Raw genomic sequence first — 26,662 nt, forward strand, 5'->3', positions numbered from 1 at the left:
AATAATAGGTAAAGTTGTAATGCAGCTAAATAATTGGCTTACGAACTCCAAACTACAAGTGAAAATGATTTCAAATGACCCATGTTATGTATAATTATGCAATTGAATACTAAATTGAGTATAAACTATTTATGTCAACCTGACAGTCTTTCAGTCAAAAGTGATCTCTTTTTGCAATTTATATAGGTATCTTTTAATGTGAAAATGAGATTGTAGTCTTAGGTGTAGTTCAAGTTTTATAGCAGCACATATGCTGTTTTGTGAGTGGGGTTTTAGTTAAGTAGTTGAATAATCACTTTCACATAACTTTTGACAGGTAAGAAAAAAAACTTATAAGATATTAACTGATGGCCAGGCCATATTGATGGGCAGGCCCGGTGGCTCACACCTATAATCCTAGCACTCTGGGAGGCCAAGTGGGTGGATTGCTTGAGCTCATGAGTTGAAGACCAGCCTGAGCAAGAGTGAGACCCTGTCTCTACTAAAAATATAGAAAAACTGAGGCAAGAGGATCTCTTAAGCCCAAGAGTTGGAGGTTGTTGTGAGCTGTGATGACTCCATGGCACTCTACCCAGAGCGATAGCTTGAGACTCTGTCTCAAAAAAAAGAAAAAAGATCCAAACTGCTTTCTTAATCTGAGTGCTTCAAATGGTCTAAAAGAATAAATAGGTCATTCTTCTCAGGTAAGCCTTTGAATTTGAATTTTTTTTTACTGCATGAAGAATAATATTATGAAAGGGTCTAGCACACATGTGCTTTCTGAGTAGTAGTTAAATATAAAACACTTTGCATGTGTTAGAGTTTGATTTTCTGGTTTGACTTTATTGGTATGTGTAGTATCAGAACATTTGAAAACAAGTTCATTGGTCTTAACTATGCTTAAATATATATACTCTTGCTATAAAATTTGACTATTCCAAAAATAAGTACTTCCTTCTTGTTGTTAAATTGTGGAGGGGCTAGACTACATTCAGAATTTATTGTTGAAAGTTTTTTAAATTGTTTTACCCTTGTGTGTTTTATTTTCATCTTTATTTACTGTACCTATTGTCACCTTGGAAAGGTAGGGAATAATTATCTTTCCAGTTGCATTTGTGTTCTTTATTCACAGTTTATGTGTGAATAAATGGATTTCACAAAAGTTAATTTTGTGATCTAAAGACTGAGAGAGGATCTCACAATAGTTCTGGGCCTGTGCTTCTGGAAAAGGAAAGAAGTATGACCCTCAAACTTAAACTGAAGCAAACTAAAAGAATAAAAAAAAGTTCTCAGAAGTAAGGTTTTTATTGAAACAGACTTGGAAAGGGGTTACAGTTTGAAAGTACTTTGAGTACCTGTTATTTGATTACATGAATAGAGTTTGAGTACAAAAGTTATCTTCAAACTTTTATTTATTCTGTCTTTATCTCAGGCCTGTATATTATGGTAGACTTCTGACTAAACAAAAGTGTGCTAATAACTTTGCCAAAATGAAGATTACTAAGCTACTCCTATAGTCCAGAGAGTAGTGAAATGCTTTGCTCCAAGGTTTCAATTAAGTTCAAAATATGGGATGGGTTTCGTGTCTCCTAATTCACCAATTAAGGAATACAATTTAGAATCAATAAATACATTGTGGTTCACTAAACCTTCTCTGCCCCGAACATGATGGTTTCCCTGGCTCTTGGATCAACTTGTTGTGAGAAAGTCCCTTTATCTTGGGCAGACATGATCTTAAGATGGTAGAGATGTTCATTCAGGAAGTTTCTCCTGTTTCTGAAACATTACTTTGGCTCTCTATTCCTCACAGCATATAGAAATAGAAGGGTTTACTTACTAATGTGTTTAACACTAACCCCTTTAAGGGTCAGTCCATTGAAACTCAGAGTTGAGTCAGTTAGTGGATATATGTCACAGTAGATATTAGATAGTCTTTCTCCTAGTCGTGGGAAAAGAAGCTTTTATTCTTTCTTCTTCTCAGATCTCATATTTTATTACTTTGAGAAGTTATTTAGAAACTCCGACCATTCTCCTTTTGAATCCAGTCTGATCTTTTCACATATTTCCCTTCCAGTACACTGTCTTTCTGGTGGATCTCTTTAGCTGCAGAGCCCAGTGCAGCTGAGTGTAGTAGAATACCAGTCTGCTCCCAATTCAGTGTGTGTGTGACCTTACGTTAGTAAGTGCCATACCTTTTCTGTAGCAGAACTTGAAGGGCAAAATTCTTGATTGATCCTGGATTATTCTTTAGGTTTTCTGGCTTTCATTTCAGCGAATGCATACTTTACTCAAAAAACATTGACTTTGTATAATGTAATGCATATTATTTAGTTTTCTGGTATATAAATAAAGTTATCTATTGAGTTATTCCAGTATAATTGCCAGGAGTGAGGAAGAGAAGGGGAGAGATTCACGTATAGTTACAATATTGTGTGGTGAGTGCTATAGTAGAGTTGCAAACAGCATCTGAGAATACAGTTGAAAGAGCAATTTATTCTGCTCAAAGATGGCATGTGAGTTGTGTTTCTAAGTTTATTAGTAACAATTCAGCAGGCAGATAGGATGGGGAAAACCGTTCTAGACAGAGGAAATGGAATGAACAAAATTTGAATGACCACGATCTGTTTAGTTAATAGGCCAGTATATTAGGGATTGGGTAGATGGTAAAGGATCATTAGGCACAAGGTTATAGAATATAGTTTTATACAAAATACCTTTAAATAAGGTACTGAGATATAAAATTCACATATTAGAAAAATAAATCTGGCAGTATTATGGAAGCTAAATTAGAAAACAGTGGGGATCCAGCAATCCCACTACGGAGCATTTATCCAAAAGAATGGAAATCAGTATATCAGGGAGACATCTGCACCCAGTAACCAGGATATCAAATCAATCCTGGTGTCTAACAATAGATGAATGGATAAAGAAAAATGTAGTTTCTCTCTCTCTCTCTCTCTCTCACACACACACACACAGAGGAATACTTAACAAGAAATAAATCCTGACATTGACAACAACATGAATGTGACTGGAAGAGATGTTAAGTGAAATAAACCAGGAACAGGAAGTTAAACACCAGTTGTTCTCACTCATAAAAAAGGTTGATTTCATAGAAGTAAAAAGTAGAACAAAGGCTAGCTACGAGGCTAGAAGGGATAGGGGGAACGGAGGGGTAGGGAGAGATTTGTTAAAGGATATGAAGTTATAGCTAGACAGGATGAATAAAGTTTCAGTGTTTTGTAATACTATAGGATGACTACTGTTAACAATAATATATAGTTCCAAATAACTAAAAGAAAGATATTGATGTTCCCAATACAAGGAAATCATAAATATTCGAGATGATGGATATGCTAATTACCTTGATCTGATCACTATATATATATTGAAATATCACTGTTTACCCCATAAATGTGTATTATACATGTACATTATTATGTCAATTAAACAAATAAAAGAAAAAATAAGATTTAAAAAAAAGAAAACAGGGAATCAGCAGAAGAACTCTGGAAACATGAAAAATCAGAGTAAAAGAATACCCCCAGAAGACCATAACTGTGTGCCAGTGGAAACCAACCAAAAGAAGAATATTGAAATGACTGATAAAAATTTTGGATATGGAATGTAAGGAAGCTTGGTGAAATATAGGAGAAAATAGAAACCCAATACAAAGAAACCCAATACAAACTGCAAGAAATGAATAAAAACTTTACTAAAAAAATTAAATTAAGGCTCAGCGCCCATAGCACAGTGGTTAAGGCACCAGCCACGTGCACTGAGGTTGGCAGGTTCAAACCTGGCCTGGGCCAGCTGAACAGCAATGACAGCGGCAACAACAACAAAATAGCTGGGTGTTGTAGCAGGCGCCTGTAATCCCAGCAACTTGGAAGGCTGAGGCAAGAGAATAACTTAAGCCCAAGAGTTTAAGGTTGCTATGAGCTGTGATGCCATGGTACTCGACTGAGGGACACATAGTGAGACTCTGTCTCAAAAAAAAAACAAAAAAATTAAAAAGAAAATCAAACCCAGATTCTGCAATTGAAAAAGTCACTCAACAAAATGCAAATTGACACAGTGGCAAGCCTTAAGAACAGGCTAGATCAGGCAAAAGAAAGAATTTCAGATGGCTCAGCACCCACAGTGGTTATGGCACCAGCCGCATACATCGAGGCTGGCAGGTTCGAAACTGGCCTGGGCCAGCTAAACAACAAGACAACTGCAACAAAAAAATAGCCAGGCATTGTGGCAGGTGCCTGTAGTCCTAGCTTCTTGGAAGGCTGAGGCAAGAGAATGGCTTACGCCCAAGAGTTTTCAATTTTTCAACTTTTTTTTTTTTTTTTTTTTTTGAGACAGTCTCAAACTGTTGCCCTGGGTAGAGTGTTGTGGCGTCACAGCTCACAGCAACCTCAAACTGTTGGGCTTAAGTGATGCTCTTGCCTCAGCCTCCCAAGTAGCTGGGACTACAGGCGCTGGCCACAATGCCCAGCTATATTTTGGTAGTAGTTGTCATTGTTGTTTAGCAGGCCCCAGCTGGATTCAAACCCACCTGCTCCAGTATATGTGACTGGCACCCTAGCCGCTGAGCTATAGGTGCCAAGCCCAAGCCCAGCAGTTTGAGGTTGCCGTGACACTATGGCACTCTATCGAGGGCGACATAATGAGACTTTGTCTCCAAAAAAAAGGAATTTTAGAGCTAGAAGATAATACCTTCTAATCAAACAAGTCGGTCACAGAGAAATAACATAGAACTAAGAGGAATGAACAAAGCCTACAAGAAATATGGGCTTATAAAAAGATACCCAACATAAGAATATAGGCATTCCTGAGGGTGAAGAGGAAAATACACAAGGGCTAGAAAACCTATTTGAAAGAATACCTGAGGAAAATTCCCCAGGTCTTACTAGAAATTTAGGCCATCCAGTACTAGAAACACAATGAACTCCTGGGAGATTCATCTCCAAGAGGCAAAAACCATGATTTATCATCATCAGACTGGCCAAAGTTAACATGAAAGAGGAACTCCTACAAATCATAAGGTGAAAACATCAGGTAACTTAACAAAGGAAAAAACTCATCAGACAAATTTCTCAACTGAGACTTTACAAGCCAGAAGGATAGCCGGGCGTTGTAGCAGGTGCCTGGAGTCCCAGCTACTCAGGAAGCTAAGGTAAGAGAATTGCCTAAGCCCAAGAGTTGTAGGTTGCTGTGATCTGTGACGCCGTGGCACTGTACTGAGGGCGACAAAGTGAGACTCTGTCTCTAAAAAAAGAAAAAAAAAGCCAGAAGGGACTGGGCCCAGTTCTCAGTCTTCTCAAACAGAATAATGGCCAGCCTAGAATTTTATATCCTGCAAAAATAAGTTTCTTATAAGAGGGAGAAATACTTTTTCAGATTTCTAAATGCTGAGGGAATTTATCAAAATGACCTGCTTTGCAGGAAGCACAATGGACTCAGACCAGCATTATACAGCGATCAGCACAATAGAAACCCATCAGTGTAAAACCACCCAAATGCTAAAGTTCAGAGCCCAGATACCACAGTGGCTCAAAGTAAAACAAAGCAGTGAAAGTTCTAATCAACAGGATGAACAGAAATCTACCCCACTTATCAGTTCTTTCAATAATGTAAATGGATTGAACTCTTTGTTCAAGAAAGGAGGGGTAGAATAGTGGACTTATGGACAAGGACATTAAGAGTTAATTGTAGTAATCTATGATTCTAATTCTCAGACACAGTGGGATTACTAAAGCTACCTAAGCAATTTGTTAAGAATACAGACCCCCTGGGTGGCGCCTGTGGCTCAGTCGGTAAGGTGCTGGCCCCGGCCCTATATACTGAGGGTGGCGGGTTCAAACCCGGCCCCGGCCAAACTGCAACCAAAAAATAGCCGGGTGTTGTGGCAGGCACCTGTAGTCCCAGCTACTCGGGAGGCTGAGGCAAGAGAATCGCTTAAGCCCAGGACTTGCAGGTTGCTGTGAGCTGTGTGAGGCCACGGCACTCTACCGAGGGCCATAAAGTGAGACTCTGTCTCTACAAAAAAAAAAAAAAAAAAGAATACAGACCCCTTGATCCCATACCTTGAATTTTATTTCTTCTCCTTTTTTCTTTTCTTTTCCTTCCTTCCCTTCCTTTTCCTTTCCTTTTCTTTTTCCTTTCCTTTCCTTTTCCCTTCCTTTCTTCCTCTTAGTGGAGTACCATGGCATCATCATAGCTCACAGCAACCTCAAAGTCCTGGGCTTGAGCAATCCTCTTGTCTTAGCCTCGTGAGTAGCTGGGGTAATAGGCCTGCATCACCATGTCTAGCTAATTTTTTTTTTTTTTTTTTTGAGACAGAGTCTCACTGTATTGTCCTTGGTAGAGTGCCATGGCATTGTAGCTCACAGCAACGTAGCTCACAGCTCAAAGTCTTAGGCTCAGGTGATCCTCTTGCCTCAGCCTCTTAAGTAGCTGGGACTACAGGTGCATGCCACAGGGCCCAGTTATTTTTTAGAGATGGGATCTCAAATCTTGCTCAGGTGATCCATCTGCCTTGGCCCCCCAAAGTGCTAGGATTACAGGCATGAGCCACCGCTTGTGGCCTCTAGCTAATTTTTTTTTTTTTTTTTAATTTTTGTAGACATAGAGGTCTTGCCTTTTTGCCTAGGGTGGTCTTGACCTCCTAGGCTCAAGTGATCCTCTCACCTTGGCCTCCCAAAGTGCTAGGATTACAGACATAAGCTACCGTGCATGGCCTTCTTTGCCCATATTTTTGATAAGATGTATCAATGAAATATTGTTTAAATTTAGAGTAAGTAGATATATGATTGAAATCTAAACCATCATTTGATTAGAAGTTCAATGTTACTATTGAGAGAGAGCATCAGAACAGTACAATGGGATTGTGTGTATCTTGTTTTAACATTTCCATCATTGATCAAATTGAAGGTTTAGAAAGTAGCTTTATCTGTTTGCAGATTATTCAAAGCTAAACTTGGATAGCTGAAAACCATGGAAGGCACTAAAGAGTGTCTCTAAAATCTTACTAATTAATCTAGTGCCTTTCCATCTTTTAATATATTTTGGTACTTTGTATGTAGTATAAATTAATAATTTAGGTTGCTTCAGGGAAAAAAACCTTGACTTATTTTTTGTCTGCCTCATATTTTCACCAAGTTAACATATGAATTGTATCCGATATCGTACAGCAGTGAGAAAAAAAAAGAAAAAATATATGAATTGTATATATGCCCTATTATAGCATAAGATCCTTAATGATATAAGATTTAATAATACAAACTGAAAATTGGATCAATCTCTGTTGCATAAAGTATGATTTTATCTACTCCAGGAATATGAAGCCCGGACAGGGAGGACCTCTAAACCACCACCTCAGTCTTTAAGACGTAAGAATTTTGAATTTGAGCCACTTTCTACTACTGCCCTGATTCTTGAGGATCGACCATCGTAAGTATTTTAGTGATCATCAGGATCACTGTTTATATATATATATAAACATATATATATATATGTATATATATATATACAATATATATATGTTTATACATATATATATATGTAAAGATAAGGGATTTATTTTTAAAGAAAAAATTGTTTTCGATGCTGTGTCACCCAGGCTAGAGTGCCATTGTAGCTCATTGGCAACTCAGCCTCCTAGTCTCCAGCATCTTCCTGCTTCAGCTACCCCATGTGGCTGGGACTACAGGTGTAAACCACCATGCCCAGCCAAAAAAATTTTTTTTTTAATTCCTACTCAATGTTTCCTAATCTTAATAGAGGAAAATATGTTGTTCTTAGGTTTTTTGTTTTTTTTTTTTTTTAAGAGATGGGATCTCACTCTGTTGCTCTGGCTTGTCTTGGGACTCCTGAGCTCAGGTGATCCACCTCATCCTCCTAAATAGCCAGGATGACAGGTGAGTGCTGCTGTGTCTTGTAGAGTATCTATTGTTGATGTTTAGTCCTTACGCATATTTTCTAGAAGTCTTCATGAGCCAGTATATGAAACATAAAATATTGGATTTTTATGTCTGTTTCTATTTTAACCCTCTGTCCTTATCTTAACATGATAGGGCAATTAATTTTCCATTTTTGACAATTAATATGTACTTATCCTTTAAACTATGTATTAATCATTTCTGAATGTCACCAGTTGGCTTATTGTTATTATTAAGAAAGAATACATTCTTGGCCAGGTGTGGTGACTCATGTCTGTAATCCCAGCACTTTGGGTGGTTGAGGTGGGAGGATCACTTGAACCCAGTTTGAGATCAGCTTGGACAGCATAGTAAGACTCCATCTCAACTTAAAATAACATAACATAACAACATAAATAAAATAAAATAAGTCTAGGTGTAAGTGGTATGTACCTGTAGTCCAAACTACTCAAGAGGCTGAGGTAGGAACATCACTTGAACCCAGGAGTTCCAGGCTCCAGTGAACTATGATGATGCCACTGTACTTCAGCCTAGGTAACAGAGTGAGACTATCATCTCTTAAAAAAAAATATTTAAAGTACTAAATTTTATTTTTATTTTATTTTATTTTTTGAGACAGAGTTTTACTTTGTCACCCTCCGTAAAGTGCCGTGGTGTCACAGCTCATAGCAACTTCTAACTCCTGGGCTTAGGAGATTCTCTTGCCTCAACCTCCCAAGTAGCTGGGACTACAAGGCACCCACCACAACGCCCGGCTATTTTTTGTTGCAGTTTGGCCGGGGCCGGGTTCAAACCTGCCACCCTCGGTATATGGGGCGGGTGCCCTAACCACTGAGCCACAGGCACTACGCACTGAATTTTATTTTTAATATCAAAAAAGAATACATTCTTAATACTCAGAAAAATATCTTAAATTATTCTGTTCCTATCTTCACCCTTCTTTGTATTTTCCTCAACACTGCTCTTCTTCAAAATTGTCTTATTCATTATTAAACAATACACACCTTCCCTAAAACAAGATAACTTGGTTCTAAACACCTTTTGGCCTTTACTAGAAATCTGTTTTTTCCCCCGAGAGTGAAAATGCCTAGCCTTTTTTGTCATTTTTCTGTTCTGTACTTTTTTCACCTGTATAACTTGATGAACATAACAATCTGGAACCAAATAGGAGGGTAGAATATTTTCTTGACATTGCAAGAGAAGAAAAGCTAGACATATTAAGTATCCTATTTTTTTGTTCTGGTTATATTCCTTCATGTAAAGAATTATGATTCTGATACTCCTATTTTAGCTTTTGATGTGTATGTTTATATTCATTCATTCTTTCAAAAAAAGCTTTTTAGGCTTGGTGTCCATAGCACAATGGTTACAGTGTCGGCCACATGCACCGAGGCTGGCAGGTTTGAACCAGGCCCCAGGCCAGCTAAGCAAGACAACTGCAACAAAAAATAGCCAGGTGTTGTGGCGGGCACCTATAGTTCCAGCTACTTGGAAGGCAGAGGCAAGAGAATCACATAAGCCCAAGAGTTTGAGATTGCTGTGAGCTGTGACACCATGGCATTCTACCAAGGGTGACATAGTGAGACTCTGTCTCAGAAAAAAAAATAAACTTTTTAGAAATTTACTTACGAGAACATGTCAAAATTTTATTTCAAACTTGCTGCCAGGGAGAAAAATGAACCAGGCCAATTCGAAGATTCCTTTCTGCATAGAGACATTTATAAGCAAACAAAAGTGGTTAGATAAGCAAGAAAAGTTTTTTTTTTTGAGACAGAGTCTCAAGCTGTTGCCCTCAGTAGAGTGCTGTAGCATCATAGTTCACAGCAACCTCAAACTCCTGGGCTTAAGCAAGATTCTCTTGCCTCAGCCTCCCAAGTAGCTGGGACTATTGGCACTCACCACAACACCCAGCTATTTTTTGGTTGCAATTATCATTGTTGTTTAGCAGGCCTGGGCCGGCTCAAACCCACCAGCCTTGGTGTATGTGGCCAGTGCCTTACTCACTGAGCTATGGGCGCCAAGCCCAACAAAAGATCTGGTTAAAAATCTTTGACTGTTGACTGTCAGTAGAGTAGGTAGGTAACTAAGTTCCCAGAAGAACTTCCTTAAGCTTGTTAAAAATTCATCCAAAATGGATTATACTTTTTACCAGGAATGTTCATTTCTTCCCAGAAAATATCACACGAAAAGTTCTGAAAATATCACACGAAAAGTTCTGTTCTAGACAGTGTTTGGGACAAAAATATTTCTTTACACCATAGTCTGCCTTGCATTACACCTGTCTCTTTAGGTTCTGCCTTCTTGCTCATGTTTATCCCCTAACTTGAAATGCTTTCATATTATTTCTATTTCTCACATACACACTCCTTTAAGGATTAGATTTTATCTTTTCATCAAAGCATTGATGACTTCTCTAACCTTCAGTGATACCTACTTCAAACTTGTAATTTGCACGAATTTGCATTATTCCTTGAAATAATGTTCAAAGAAATTGGCTTGAAATAATATGGTAGTCAGCTAGGCCCCTGTAGCACAGTGGTCACCGCGCCAACTGCATACACTGAGGGTGGCGGGTTTGAACCTGGCCTGGGCCAGCTAAACAACAATGACAACTGTAACAAAAAATAGCCAGGTGTTGTGCAGGTGCCTGTAGTCCCAGCTACTTGGGAGGCTGAGGTAAGAGAATCCCTTAAGCCCAAGAGTTTGAGGTTGCTGTGAACTGTGACGCTATGGCACTCTATTGAAGGCAACAAAGTGAGACTCTCAAAAAAAAAAGAAAAAAAGGAAATACTATGGTAGTCACAATAACGTAAGAACTCAGTGTAAATGTATAAACAGCTGAAAAAGTACTTGGTTTTTTCTTTTCTTTTTTTTTTTTTACTGTTCCAGTCAATGAAAGGGTAACTTTATTGAGGCTCCAGGGCCATGGGGATTGGGCAGGAGGCTGCCCTGTGGAGAAGAGGCCTTATTTGACCTTCTTCTTGGGGCGCAGATTGTTGGTGTGGCCACACTTCTTGTGGCAGTTGACAGCACGGGGGTGCAAGCGAGCATAACATTTGCAGCAGATCATCTTGTCGCAGTTGTACTTCTGGGCAAGCTAGTGGAGGGAAGGCTCAATGATGCCACCTCTCAGACGAAGCACCAGGTGCAGGGTAGACTCTTTCTGGATGTTGTAATCTGAAAGAGTGCGGCCATCCTCAAGCTGTTTGCCTGCAAATATCAGATGCTGCTGGTCAGGTGGAATGCCCTCCTTATCTCGGATTTTGGCTTCGACATTCTCAATGGTGTCACTGGGCTCGACCTCAAGGGTGATGGTCTTGCCCGTCAGGGTCTTCACAAAGTTCTGCATCTCTGTGTCTGCAGCTCGGTTGCCTCATTGAAAAGAAAAAGTAGTACTTGGTTTTTTCATTTCTGCTATTGAACTACATGAGATTAATATGTTAATTATAATAAACATTATAGCTTTTATTCCTTTTTTTTTTTTTTTTTTTGAGACAGAGTCTCAACCTCTCACCCTGGGTAGACTACTATGGCATCACAGCTCACAGCAACCTCAAACTCTTGGGCTGAAGTGATTCTCTTGCCTCAGCCTCCCAAGTAGCTGGGATCACTGGTGCCCCCACAATGCCCAGCTATTTTTTTTTGCCATTGTCATTGTTATTTTAGCTTGCCCGGGCTGTTTTTGAACCCTCCAGTCTCGGTGTATGTGGCTGGCGCCCTACCCACTGAGCTACAGGCACCACCCTTTATTTTATTTTATTTTATTTTATTTGAGATAGAGTTTCTCTTTGTCACCCTTGGTAGAGTGCCTTGGTATCATAGCTCATAGTAACCTCAAACTCTTGGGCTTAAGTGATTCTCTTGCCTCAGCCTCCCAAGGAGTTGGAATACAGGCGCCTGCCACGATACCCAGCTATATTTAGAGACGAGGTCTTGCTCTGGCTCAGGCTGGTCTCGAACCCATGAACTCAGGCAATCCACCTGCGTTGGCCTCCCAGAGAGCTGGATTGCAGGAGTGAGCCACTGCACCTGGCCTTGTAGCTTTTATTCTGTTTCTCTGTGTTTGCACATCTGTAATATAGATTGAATTTGATCTCTACCGTTCCACTGAACTGAGATGCTGTGATTAATTTTTACTCACCTTTTTAAATTTGAAGGAGATTTTTTTGGGGGGTAGTGATTTTTGTGACTTACATTTATCTGATTAAGCCAATGAACAAAGTCTCTACATGGTGTTGGAATATGGAGGTACTTACTTGCTTATTCCTCCTTCTATTTTAATCAGTTGAAAAATAGATATGCAGAACATAGGAGAATAAAAACTTCAGTTTTATTGAGGATAAAACCAGATGTAGGAAAAATACACAGATAGGAATACGTAGATACAACCTGAGTACTAAGTGGTACTTTCTTTTTATTTATTTATTTTTTATTTATTTTTTTAAGACAGAGCCTCAAGCTGTCGCCCTAGGTAGAATGCTGTGTCATCACAACTCACAGCAACCTCCAACTCCTGGGCTCAAGCGATTCTCCTGCCTCCTCCTCCCAAGTAGCTGGGACCACAGGCGCCTGCCATAACGCCCGGCTATTTTTTGGTCGCAGCCGTCATTGTTGTTTGGTGGGCCCCAGGCTGGATTTGAACCTGCCAGCTTAGGTGTATGTGGCTGGTGCCTTAGCTGCTTGAGCCACAGGCGCCGAGCCCTACGTGGTACTTTCTATTTTATCTCCCCTAGAATACTCTAGCAGATTTGGGCCAGCTAATTTCTGTCTAGTGATGGTCTTTGAGAAGCTGGAGTGGAGACCTGAGTTATCTGCAAATTTCTTCTATTTATGAATAGAAGCAGGTTCAAGATGGCCTGCATTGCCTTTGAGTCTTAACTGCTGTTAATGTTATTTTCACCTATAAAGTGATGTCGGTGAGGGAGGTGGAGGAAAAAGCAGAATTCATTTCTCATTGTGGGATTGATGTTGGAAACTTTCTCTTTCAGAGGTCGAAGTGATAATGAAGAGAGGAGGAGTTTCCCTCTCCAGTGGGAGTTTATAAATTGGTGCTATTTTTTTCTTTATCAGTCTCTATAATTTGCAGGAGCATCCAGAATCATTTACTTTATAGGTTTTTGTAGTTGAAACTTTTCTTCTTTTTTTGTTTTTTTTTTTAAGACAGAGTCTCACTTTGTTGCCCTCAGTAAAGTGCTGTGCCATCATAGCTTACAGCAACCTCCAACTCTTGGGCTCAAGTGATCCTCTTGTCTCAGCCTGCTTAGTAGCTGGGACTACAGGGGTCTGCCACAACACTTGGCTAATTTTTTTGTTTTTTTTTTTTTAGAGATGGGGTCTTGCTCTGACTCCAGCTGGTCTGGAACCCTTGACCTCTAGCAATCCACCTGTCTCGACTTCCCAGAGTGCTAGGATTACAGGTGTGAGTCACTGTGCCCAGCTTAAAACTTTCCTTTACCAATTATAGCATTTCATCATCTGAAGTCTCATTTAGAGGATTTCTTTTCTTTTCTTTCTTTTTTTTTTTTTTTTTTGTAGAGACAAGTCTCAGTGTACCGCCCTTGGGTAGAGTGCCATGACATCACCTGGCTCACAGCAACCTCCAACTCTTGGGCTTACGTGATTCTTTTGCCTCAGCCTCCCAAGCAGCTGGGACTACAGGCGCCTGCCATAACACCCAGCTATTTTTTCTTGTTGCAGTTTGGCCGGGTTTTTTTTTTTTTTTTTTTTTTTTTTGAGACAGTGTCACACATAGCTCACAGCAACCACAAACTCTTGAACTCAAGTGATCCTCTTGCTTCAGCCTCCCAAGTAGCTGGGACTACAGGCGCTCACCACAATGTCTGACTGTTTTTAGAGACGGGATCTTACTGTTGCTCAAGCTGGTCTTGAGCTCCTGAGCTCATGGAGTTCATCCACCTTGGCTTCCCAGAATACTAGGTAGGATTACAGATGTGATCCACCCTCCCTGCCTTCATTTAGAAGATTTAAAATACAGTAATTTTTATAATTTCATCCCTTTGTAAATTTTGTTTTCTCTCTGCTTGGTCCTGTTCTAATCTACCTCAAAATCAAGGGAAAGCCTTGAAGAAGCTAGGAATGTTCAAATGAGCTGATGTATTGCTGTGAGCTTCTTTTATTTTTTTTTAAATCCTTTATGCTTATAGCACTATTTTTTTAAAAACCACCAAAGATACCTTCTTTTCTCTTCTAGCCTCTTTATTAAATTACTAGACCCTTTAGAACCAAACAAAATAGAAATCCTGAAAGGTACAAGTGACAGGTGATAAAAAGTAAAATATGGGGGCGGCGCCTGTGGCTCAGTGAGTAGGGCACCGGCCCCATATACTGAGGGTGGTGGGTTCGAACCTGGCCCCGGCCAAATTGCAACAATAACAAAAAATAGCCAGGTATTGTGGCTAGTGCCTGTAGTCCCAGCTACTTACCTAAGCCCAAGAGCTGGAGGTTGCTGTGAGCTGTGACACCATAGCACTCTACCAAGATTGACAAAGTGAGACTCTGTCTGAAAAGAAAAAAAAAAAAGTAGCCGGGCGTTGTGGTGGGCACCTGTAGTCCTAACAACTTGGGAGGCTGAGGCAAGAGAATTGCTTGAGCCCAAGAGTTTGAGGTTGCTGTGAGCTATGTTCCCATGGCACTCAACCCCAGGGCCACTGAGTGTGACTCTGTCACACACACACACACACAAAGTAAAATATGGGCTTTTATATGATACCTTTGAAAAGCAGCAAATGTTCATTATCATATATTCAACATTTGCCATCTTAGATATTCATCAGTGGTTTCTTTTCTTGACTCCATAACTAATTTCCATAAGAGGTAAGAATTATATTTTTTTGGAAAAAACAGTCTCAACTTTGTTGCCTGGGCTAGAGTGTGGTGACTTAATCATAGCTGATTGCAACCTCAAACTCCTGAGCTCAAACAATACTTCTACCTAAGCCTCCTGAGTAGCTACGCATGGGGCATTTTGCCAAGCTAATTTTTAAATTTTTTTGTAGAGGCAGAGTCTAGCTCTTTTCCAGGCCAGTTTTAAACCCCTGCTTTTTATTTACTTTTCCAGATGACTACAGATTATGATTTTTGGAAGGAACCATAAAAACTTCTATCTACATATTTGCTTTTATGCTTTATACACTGTATAGCATCTAGTTACTGAAGCTCAGCTCTCTTCAAATTGTCAGAGATTGATAGGATATTTACCATGTGCTCCATTCAACTTTGGACCATATTTATTGAACACTATGTAGTTATGTCTCAAAATACGAGGGTTTTTTCATGTATGATTATTTTGGAGAAGGTCACACTAAGAATAATTAATAAGCCAGTTATTTATTATTTTGTTTTAAGAGAATGTATATGTTTATTTTGAAAACTTGTTTTCAAAAAAAGGAAACTACAATGAAAAATCTGATATACCCCCAAAGTTCCATTTCCTAGGCTGGGCATGGTGGCTCATGCCTGTAATCCTAGCATCTGGGAGGTGGAGGTGGAAGGATTGTTTGAGCTCAGGAATTCAAGACCAGACTTAGTAAAAATAGAAAAAATTAGCTAGGCATTATGGTAGGAGCCTATAGTCTTAGCTACTCAGAAGGCTGAGGCAGGAGGATTGCTCGAACCCAGGAGTTTGAGGTTGTTGTGAGCTAGGCCGATGCCATAGCATGCTAGCCAAGAGTGACAGAGTGAGACTCTGTCTCAAAAAAAAAAAAAAAAGTTTCATAACTCTTTGCAAATCATTTTATACTAAGATGTGATGCTCATGACTAATGAGCATATAATAGGCTATATGCTAGTCTGTGTCTTCTGTCAGGAGTAGGTCAGGATAGTTCAGGAAACTGTCTAGAAAAGCAGAGATGTGAATTGTCATTGAACAGTCACATGTGAAAAAAGGAACCATACTAATTTTAACTAGGCTTTTATGACTGTGATTTTGAGATAGTTTTATGTTTACTAAAAATCTGTGATCTTTATGCATAAGCATAGTTTAGTTTCATTCTCTTACATAAATGATCTGGCCCTTTGATTTTCCTCAATTTGATTTTCCTCAAAGGTCTTAATTTTTCTCAAAGGTCTCTAGCTACATTAAGAGCAACCAGCCTATCTTATTATATTTGTTAGTTTTCAAAAAATGTTCAACATTATTATATACATAGTCATCCAGCTCCTTGCTTCTTATTAGTGGTTCATTATGAGTATTCAGTATAGGTATTTTGCTAATCTCTCTGGTTAGATCACACCAAGGACTGTGTTCTCTTTATTATTGCAGATTTTCATGTGGTACACTTACCATTTTCCTTTGGCTTAAAATGTTTTTTTTGTTGTTGTTGTTAACATTTTTTATAGTGTAAATGTTTTGTTTTTTTCTGTTTTGTTTTGTTTGCAGTTTTTGGCCAGGGCTGGGTTTGAATCTGCCACCTCCTGTATATGGGGCTGGCGCCCTACTCCTTTGAGCCACAGGCGCTGCCCAGTGTTAGTGTTTTGATAGTGAATTCTTCTTTTTGAGTGCTTTTAAGATTTTTTTTCTACCTTTGATTTTCCTCAATTTTATTATAATATGCTTTGTAGATTACTTCGTGTTCCTTCTGCTTGGGGTTCATTGAGCTTAAAGTAATTTTTGAACTTATAGTTTGCTGTAAACTTTAGAAAAATTTTAACTTTTGTTTTGTCAAGTATTTTTTGTTCTGCCCTCATCACGCTTTCTCCTGAGATGCCAATTAAACATATGTCGCTTGGCTGGGCACAGGGGCTCATACCACTCTGGGAGGCCGAGGCAGGTAGATTGCCTGAGCTTAGGAGTTAGAGACCAGCCTGAGCAGGAATGAGGCCCCATCTCTAAAAAATAGCTGGATGTTGTGGCAGGCACCTATAGTCCCAGCTACCTGGGAGGCTGAGGCAAGAGAATTACTTGAGCCCACAAGTTTGAGGTTGCTGTGAGCTATGACATCACAGTACTCTACCAAGGATGACCAAGTGAGACTCTGTTTTAAAAAAAAATGTTGCTTGATATTGTTACATGTGCTATAGTACATTAGGTACTCTAACTCTGTTTTAAATTTCAACTTTTTATTCTGTATATTTCATTTTGTATAGTTTTCTATTATATTTTCAAGTTCACTGATTTTTGTTCTTCTGTAGTGTGTAATTCCCATCTTGTGTGTTTTTCATTTTAGAAATTGTACTTTCTTGGCTGGGCATGGTGGCTCATGTCTTTAATCCTAGCACTCTGGGAAGCTGAGGCCAGTGGATTGCTTGAGCTCAGGAGTTTGAGACCAGCCTGAGAAAGAGTTAGACTCTGTTTCTACAAGAAATAGAAAAACTAGCCAGGCATTGTGGCAGGTGCCTGTAGTCCTAACTACTTGTGGGGCTGAGGCAAGAGGATCACCTGAGCCCAAGAGATTGAGGTTTCTGTGAACTATGATGACATCACATCACTCTATGCAGGGCGCGAGAGTGAGGCTCTGTCTCAAAAAAACCAAACAAAATTGCATTTTATATCTGTGAAAAATTTTTTTTAATTGTTAAATCATAGCTGTGTACTATCTGTGAAAATTTTATTTGAGTTTTCTCTTCTCCTTACATTCATGCTTTCTTCTACCTTTTTTGTGTGTACACATTCATAGATATGCCTTGGAAATATTGTGGGTTTGGTTCCAGACCACTGCCATAAAGTGAATATAATAATAAAGTGAGTCACTTGAATTGTTTGGTTTTCCAGTACATATAGAAGTTATGTTTACACTATACATAACAGTCTATTAGGTATGAAATAGCATTATCTAAAAATTGTATGTATCTTAATTAAAAATATTGCTACAAAATGCTGATAATCATGTGAGCCTTTATTGAGTTATCTTTTTGCTGGTGAATGGTTTTGCCTTAATGTGGATGATTAGGGTGGAGGTTGCTGAAGGTTAGGGTAGCTGTGGCAATTTTTTTTTTTAAAAAGAAGTTTGCCACATTGATTAACTGTTCCTTTCATAAAGGATTTCTCTGTAGTATCTGATGCTGTTTGATATAATTGCTTTTAAAATTGGGGTCCATGGCCAGGTATGGTGGTTTCAAGCCTGTAACCCTAGCACTCTGGGAGACCGAGGCAAGAGAATTACTTGAGGTTAGGAGTTTGAGACCAGCCTGAGTAAGAGTGAGATCCTGTCTTTACTAAAAATATAGAAAAATGATCCAGGTTTTGTGGCACACACCTGTAGTCTCAGCTACTCAGGAGACTGAGTCAGGAAGATCGCTTGACCCCAGGAGTTTGAGGTTACTGTGAGCTAGGCTGTTGCCATGGCACTCTAGCCCAAGCAACAAAGTGAGACTGTCTCAAAAAAAAAAAAAAAGTTGGGGTGACGCCTGTGGCTCAGTGGGTAGGGCACTGGCCCCATATACCAAGGGTGGTGGGTTTGAATCCGGCCCTGGCCAAACTGCAACAAAAAAATACCTGGGCATTGTGGCGGGCACCGGTAGTCCCAGCTACTCGGGAGGCTGAGGCAAGAGAATCGCCTAAGCCCAGGAGCTGGAGGTTGCTGTGAGATGTGATGCCACGGCACTCTACCCAGGGCGATAAAGTGAGACTCTGTCTCTAAAAAAACAATTGGAGTCCATCCTCTCACACGCTACCACTACTTTATCAACTAAGTTTATGTAATATTCTAAGTCATTTTTGTTATTTCAACAGTTCACAGCATCTTTACCAGGAATAGATTGCGTCTCAAGAAACCACTTTGTAGGGTTTACAATTTCTGCCATATCTACAATTAACCTCCCCCATTGAAGTCTTGAACCCTTCAAGTCATCCATGAGAGTTAGAATCAACTTCTTCCAAATTCCTGTAGGCACCTGTAGTCTCAGCTACTTGGAAGGCTGAGGAAAGAGAATCGCTTAAGCCCAAGAGTTTGAGGTTGCTGTGAGCTATGACGCCATAGCAGTCTACTGAGAGTGACATAGTGAGACTGTGTCTCTAAATAAATAAATAAAAGAATAGTGAATCTTTTTCAGAAGGTTTTCAATTTACTTTGCCCAGATTCATCAACGGACTCACTATCTGTGGTAGCTATAGCCTTATGAAATGTATTTCTTAGATAAGAAGACTTGAAAGTTGAAATTATAGGTAGTCCCTTGCTTATAGTTGACCCACTTATGGCATTCTATATTTATGAACAGGCTTCCCATAAGGATAGTTTATAATAATTAAATTAATAATTAAGGAACTAGTTACTTCTATACATGTAAACAAACCCACATGGCATAAGCAGTTTATTGAAGAATCTTCTTTATGTTAACAGCTAGTCTCATTGTTTATACCATCACTTAATGCATAGCAGCACTTTTAAGTTTTTTGACTTTGTGAGTCTGTATTCACCCGTATTACTATTCTTCCAAAGTGAAAGTTTACTGTAAGTACAGATCAGCCTGAAGAGAAAGGTGATTATAATGGAAACAAAAGTAAAAGTCATGTGTTTGGAGGGTGGCCCCTGGAGCTCAGTGAGTAGGGTGCTGGCCACATACAACGAGGCTGGCGGATTCGAACCTGGCTAGAACAACAATGATAACTGCAACAAAAAAGATAGCTGGGTATTGTGATGGACGCCTGTAGTCCCAGCTACTTGGGAGGCTGATGCGAGAGAATTGCTTAAGCCCAAGAGTTTGAGGTTGCTGTGAGCTGTGACGCTACAGCCCTCTACCAAGGACAACATTGAGACTCTGTCCCAACCAAAAAGGAAAAAGAAATAATGTGTTTTAGCCCTCTACCAAGGGCAACATAGTGAGACTCTGTCCCAACCAAAAAAAGAAAAAAGAAATAATGTGGTTTTGGGGGTTTTTTTTGCAGTTTTTGGCCGGGGCTAGGTTTGAACCCACTACCTCCGGCATATGGGGCCAGCATCCTACTCCTTTGAGCCACAGGCGTCGCCCAAAAATAATGTGTTTTGAGAAGGGCCACTTACATTATGTCATTAGTCATTGGGAAAACATTAGGCTTTAGTGGCTTGGCTGTTGGAACAATTAATTAAATTAAACAATTTAATTTAATAAAAGATAAATGAGAATAATTGAATGTGTGAAAGTGCTCCAATGAAAGCATCAGTTAGAAAATCAAAATAAGTGTAACATTCCAATTAGCACAGCATTGATGCAACATTGGGTGAGTGCTAACCTGAATATATATTTTTTAGATTTCTCTTACATAGAATTTTTTTCTTTTTCTTTTTTTTTTTGTAGAGACAGAGTCTCACTTTATGGCCCTCGGTAGAGTGCCGTGGCATCACAGAGCTCACAGCAACCTCCAACTCCTGGGCTTAAGCGATTCTCTTGCCTCAGCCTCCCGAGTAGCTGGGACTACAGGCGCCTGCCACAACGCCCAGCTTCTTTTTCTTTTTTTTTTTTTAGAGACAGAGTATTACTCTGTTGTCCTGCATAGAATGCTGTGATGTCATAGCTCACAGCCACCTCAAGCTTTTGGTCTTTAGCAATCCTCTTGCCTTGGCCTCTCAAGTAGCTAGACCTACAGGCATAGCCACCATACCTGAGTTTTCTTTATTTTTAGTTAGAGATGGGCTCTCACTCTTGCTTAGGCTGGTCTTGAACTCCTGAACTCAAGCAATCCACCTGCCTCAGCAGCCCAGAATGCTAGGATTAAAGGCAGGAGCCACCACACCCAGCCTGGACATTTTTTGTGTATGTATGTTCTTTTAAATATTTTTTTACCTTTAGTCTGATAGGCAGTTATTTGGAATGGGTTTGATCTAATCTTTGTTAGAATGGTTCCAGAATAGACTTTATTGTAGGGCTAATTTGCCTTCACTGCAAATAAAGGCTTCTTGCCTTCTTTTGAAAGCTCCTTGTCCCGAGCTCAGATGGGATCTGGCATGTATAGGATGGTATGACCATAGATGAGGCAGCCCATTCTAAGGACTGTACTTGATACTATAAATGCTATGTCTTTCCTCTCTGGTTGGTCTCCTATTACTGTAGATGAGGGAGTTCCTTATATGAACTGTACTTGATACTCTTAAATATTAGGTCTTTCCACTCTGGTTGGTCCCCTATGCTCTTTGAGAATGTCCTATTTTTTTCTGGTGTTCTTTCCCCGGCCATAATTTAATCACACACATGCAGATCAGTACTCAGCAAAAGACTTGAGAGGACTCATCTACAGCCCTCTTCTTTCTGGTTCTCTGATCTGCAAATTCTAGCTGTCTTGGACCCTGCTCCCCCAACTCCAAACTGTTTACTTCAGCTCAGGAGAGGACTGATGGACCTAGGTAATCCCTTTCACCACTGAGACCTGGAACTTCTAGGCAGTAAAGTCAGGTACTTGTAGGGTTGCTTCATTTCTACACATTACTTACTGTCTTGTGCTGCCTATTATTCATTGTTTGAAAACAGTAGTTTAACATATTTTTTCCATTTATTTATTTATGTATTATTTATTTTTTGAGACAGAGTCTCACTTTGTTACCTTTGTTAGAGAGCTGTGGCGTCACAGCTCAGCAACCTCAAACTCTTGGGCTCAAGCGATTTTCTTGTCTCAGTCTTCCAAGTAGCTGGGACTATAGGTACCCACTACAATGCCCAGCTATTTTTAGAGACAAGGTCTTGCTCTGGCTTAGGCTGGTCTTGAACTCCTGAGCTCGGGAAATCCACCCTCCTCGGCCTCCCAGAGTGCTAGGATTACAGACGTGAGCCACCACGCCAGCCCTTTTCTAATTATCTAAAGAAAGAGGGTAAACTCAGTTTCTTTTATTCCATTATGGCCTGAAGCAGAAGTCTTAACCTTTATTCCTATCTCTTACTACATACCTGATGAATCTAACTTTAGAAGAGCTGGAGTGTATAATTTGAAAGTTTAAAAAAATGATTCCTAAAACTAGCATTATTATATCTGGATAAGTGGTAATATACAAATGTATTTCATTTTCATCTATCTAAATTACTGACTATGAAGCCACTGATTTGGTAAACCACAATGTAGTATAGTAGCCCTTCTCCCATGATAACTTTTGCTTTCTGCAGTTTCAGTTACCTGTGGTCTACTGTGGTTTGAAAATATTAAATGGAAAATTATAGAAATAAACAATTTAGAATTTTAAAATTGAGTAATATTCTGAGTAGTATAATGAAATCTCACACTGTCCTCTGTCCCACCAAGGACATGAAACATTCCTTTTATTTAGTGCTATCCACCTAGTATTCACTTAGTAGCCTTCTTGGTTGTTAGATCAACTGTTGTAGTGTTGTAGTGCTGCTTGTGTCCCAGTAACCCTTATTTTACCTAATAATGGTCCCATCTCTCAAGAGAAGTGATGCTGATAATTTGAAAATGCTAAAGAGAAGCTGTAAAGTATTAAAAACTTAAATTTAATAAGTTTAAAACTTAATAAGGAAAAAAGATCACGTGCTGAGGTTGCTAAGATCCGTAAGGACAAATCTTCTATCTGTAAAATTGTGAAGGATGAAAAAGAAATTCATGCTAGTTTTGATTTCGCAGCACAAACTTCAAAAGCTAGGGTCAGAGTGTGTGATAATCCTTAGTTCAGGGGTGTCCAACCTGTGGTCTGTGGGCTGTGTACTAATTATGTGAGGACTATTTTGCTTATTTGTGGTATTGAATATCTGAAAAACTATACATGGACCTTTTCTTTTGCTCATCAACTGTTATTAGGGTTTGTGTATCTAATGTATGGCCCAAGGCAACTCTTAATTCTTCCACTTTGAGGCAGAGAAAAAAAAAAGGTTGGACATCTCAGAGAAAAAAAATGGAAAGGGCATTATATTTGTGAGGAGAAGACATAAACAGAAAACGCCTTCCAATTGATGGCAGCATGTGCTGGATTAACTTAAACTTTATCATAGATAATGTATGTATAGGAAAAAACATCGTACATATGTATACATAGGCCTCAGTAAAATCTGAGCTTTCAGTCATCCATTGGTGGTCTTGGAACATATCTTCCAAGAATAAGAGGAAACTTCTGTAGACATGTAGAAGATTAATAGTTGTCAAATTTTTAGTTAGAACATTGTCTTTTTGTTTTTTCAATGGGTTTGAAGGCTGATGGAACCAAGGGACCCGCTTTGGTCCTCAGCTTCCGTCTAGAACACTGTCTTAAAACTCTAATAAATGGAAAGTACTTTGGCAGTTTGTTACAAATGACCAAATGACTCAAGAATTCTACTCCTGATATTTATGCAAGAGAAATGAAAGCAAATGCTCACACAAAGATTAATGTTAATGTTTATAATAGTTTTATTCATAAAAACCGCATCTGGAAATGACCCAATGCCTATCCATATGGTTAAATGGAATAATAATAATTATAAGGAACATATTTGTAATATAACATGAATGAATTTCAAAAATCTGCTGAGCAAAAGAAGATAGACACTAAGGTCTATGTAAAATTCTTTAAAAGAGAACAAACTATAGTAATAGGAATCAGAGAGTAATTGTGTGAGGTGGGTAAATATTGAGGGGTCGCAAGGAAACTTCTTGCAGTGATGGGAACGTTCTGTATCTCGATTGATGTGTTGGTTGCACAGGTATATTGATTTGCCAAAACTCATCATACTACTCTTAAAATGTTTATTCGTTTTATTGTACGTAAATTGTACCTCAGAAAAGTTTGTTTTTAAAAAAGAAAATTCTAGTAAATAGATTTAACAGATAACCTAAATTACTAACTGAAATCTGAATTGTTTAACTATATATCTATGCTTATATACACACGACATATAAATATACACAAACATTAATACTAGCCACCTGGATTCTGATTCTTTTCTAAAATGCAGAATTCCTTTGAGTCTTTCGCTTTCTTAATATATAAAATAAGAAGGTTAAGGTAGAAATTCTTTATATCTGGCTGTAAAAAGAAAGGAATTAGTAAGTTTAAAAGTTAATCTGTTAAATGTTGTCTTAAGTTGTTTTGTTTTTTTTCCAGAAATCTTCCTGCCAAATCTATGGAAGAAGCTTTACGTCACCGACAAGAATATGATGAAATGGTGGCCGAGGCTAAAAAACGAGGTATAAAATTTAACTCTAAAATGGTACAGTTAATTTTCTGATTTCAACAAGATGAAATTGATAAAGTCTGTCTTCAGGATGATATTGATTCTTATTTTTCCCTACTATTTTTATAATTAGGTTTGTCCTTAGGAGGAATAAAATGATACAACAAAATCATAGATTTTCTGCAAGTACTTTTACAAAACTAATAGGAATTTTGAAATTATAGTCATAAAACTTATACTACTACTATCTTAATTTATAAATGAAGATAATATTCATGAATTTATTCTTGAATTTCACTTTTTACAGTGTTTATACTTTTGATTTTTTATAATTTTATAATTTAATAAGTTTAACTTAAATGACTGTGAGAATATGATTTGAAACTAAAACGTGCTTTCATGACTTACAAAGTCTCCCCAGAATCCCAATTGTGTCATTTGATCGGGCACATGAATGTATATTCTCATGTGTATAAATTCACATATTTATTCATTCTCTTCTCCAATCAAAAATTGAAAAATGACATAAGAAGCTACATGTGGTGGCTCATGCCTATAATCCTTGTACTCTGGGAGGCCGAGGTGGGAGGATCACTTGAGCTCAGGAGTTTAAGACCAGTCTTAGCAAAAATAAGACCCCTGGCTTGGTGCCTGAAGCACAATGGTTATGGCAGCAGCCACATACACTGAGGGTGGTGGGTTCGGACCCGGCCCAGGCCAGATAAACAACTGCAACAAAAAAATAGCCCAGTGTTATGGTGGGTGCCTGTAGTCCCAGCTACTTGAGAGGTTAAGGCAAGAGAATCACTTAAGCCCAAGAGTTTGAGGTTGCTGTGAGCTATGACACTACAGCACTTTACAGAGGGTGACATAGTGAGACTCTGTCTCAGGGGGAAGAAAAAAATAAGACCCCATCTCTACTAAAAACAGAAAAATTAGCTGGGTGTTGTAGCAGGCACCTGTAATTCCAACTACTTGGGAGGCTGAGCCACGAAGATCACTTGAGCCCAGGAGTTTGAAATTGCTGTGAGCTAGGTTGATTCCAGACTACTGTAGCCTGGGCAGTAGTGTGAGACTGTCACACGCACACCTGCAGACAATGTGAATTGAGTTTAGAAAGCCATAGCTTTAGCCCCATTTGTTACTACCAGGATGTAATAATACTCTGAATAGGCCTTGTGTTAGATTTCTCATCTGTAAAGTATGGGAGGCCAGTGGACTTGATCAGGGCTTTCAAGCCTCTCCGTCAACATTTCTTTAAAAATTTTATTTATTTATTTTATTTATTTACTTTTAAAAATTGTTTCAGGTTGATTTAGGGCACAAAGATTTAGGTTATCTAATGTTTGTATTTGAACACTTTTTTTTTCAAAGCAATAGAATTTTCATTTTTTTTTTTTTTTTATTGTTGGGGATTCATTGAGGGTACAATAAGCCAGGTTATACTGATTGCAATTGTTAGGTAAAGTCCTTCTTGCAATCATGTCTTGCCCCCATAAAGTGTGACACACACCAAGGCCTCACCCCTCTCCCTCATTCCCTCTTTCTGTTCCCACCCCCATAACCATAATTGTCATTAATTGTCCTCATATCAAAATTTGAGTACATAGGATTCATGCTTCTCCATTCTTGTGATGCTTTACTAAGAATAATGTCTTCCACGTCCATCCAGGTTAATACGAAGAATGTAAAGTCTCCATTTTTTTTAATGGCTGAATAGTATTCCATGGTATACATATACCACAGCTTGTTAATCCATTCCTGGGTTGGTGGGCATTTAGGCTGTTTCCACATTTTGGCGATTGTAAATTGAGCTGCAAGAAACAGTCTAGTACAAGTGTCCTTATGATAAAAGGATTTCTTTCCTTCTGGGTAGATGCCCAGTAATGGGATTGCAGGATCAAATGGGAGGTCTAGCTTGAGTGCTTTGAGGTTTCTCCATACTTCCTTCCAGAAAGGTTGTACTAGTTTGCAGTCCCACCAGCAGTGTAAAAGTGTTCCCTTCTCTCCACATCCACGCCAGCATCTGCAGTTTTGAGATTTTGTGATGTGGGCCATTCTCACTGGGGTTAGATGATATCTCAGGGTTGTTTTGATTTGCATTTCTCTAATATATAGAGATGATGAACATTTTTTCATGTGTTTGTTAGCCATTCGTCTGTCGTCTTTAGAGAAAGTTCTATTCATGTCTCTTGCCCATTGATATATGGGATTGTTGGCTTTTTTCATGTGGATTAATTTGAGTTCTCTATAGATCCTAGTTATCAAGCATTTGTCTGATTGAAAATATGCAAATATCCTTTCCCATTGTGTAGGTTGTCTCTTTGCTTTGGTTATTGTCTCCTTAGCTGTACAGAAGCTTTTCAGTTTAATGAAGTCCCATTTGTTTATTTTTGTTGTTGTTGCAATTGTCGTGGCAGTCTTCTTCATGAAGTCTTTCCCCAGGCCAGTATCTTCCAGTGTTTTTCCTATGGTTTCTTGGAGGATTTTTATTGTTTCATGCCCTAAATTTAAGTCCTTTATCCATCTTGAATCAATTTTTGTGAGTGGGGAAAGGTGTGGGTCCAGTTTCAGTCTTTTACATGTAGACATCCAGTTCTCCCAACACCATTTATTGAATAGGGAGTCTTTCCCCCAAGGTATGTTCTTGTTTGGTTTATCAAAGATTAGGTGGTTGTAAAATGTTAGTTTCATTTCTTGGTTTTCAATTCGATTCCAAGTGTCTA

General features: G+C 38.8%; 1 protein-coding gene and 1 pseudogene across 2 annotated transcripts in view; one reads left to right on the top strand and one right to left on the bottom strand.

Annotated features, from left to right (window-relative positions):
• The window catches only part of TBC1D12 (TBC1 domain family member 12), a 116,721-nt gene that overhangs the window by 53,730 nt on the left and 36,329 nt on the right, over window positions 1-26,662 (top strand). Inside the window, exons 3-4 of one of the 2 annotated variants that reach the window (XM_053585230.1) lie at window positions 7,310-7,425; window positions 23,867-23,949. In XM_053585230.1, the coding sequence (XP_053441205.1) occupies window positions 7,310-7,425; window positions 23,867-23,949 (199 nt within the window). Of the gene's footprint in view, window positions 1-7,309; window positions 7,426-7,808; window positions 7,893-23,866; window positions 23,950-26,662 lie in introns of those variants that run through there. The other variant, XM_053585231.1, reaches the window with a different exon arrangement.
• On the bottom strand, window positions 10,798-11,262 carry LOC128581898 (ubiquitin-like; annotated as a pseudogene).

Source organism: Nycticebus coucang, chromosome 3 (genome assembly GCF_027406575.1).
Source record: "Nycticebus coucang isolate mNycCou1 chromosome 3, mNycCou1.pri, whole genome shotgun sequence".
Taxonomy (NCBI): Eukaryota; Metazoa; Chordata; class Mammalia; order Primates; family Lorisidae; genus Nycticebus; species Nycticebus coucang.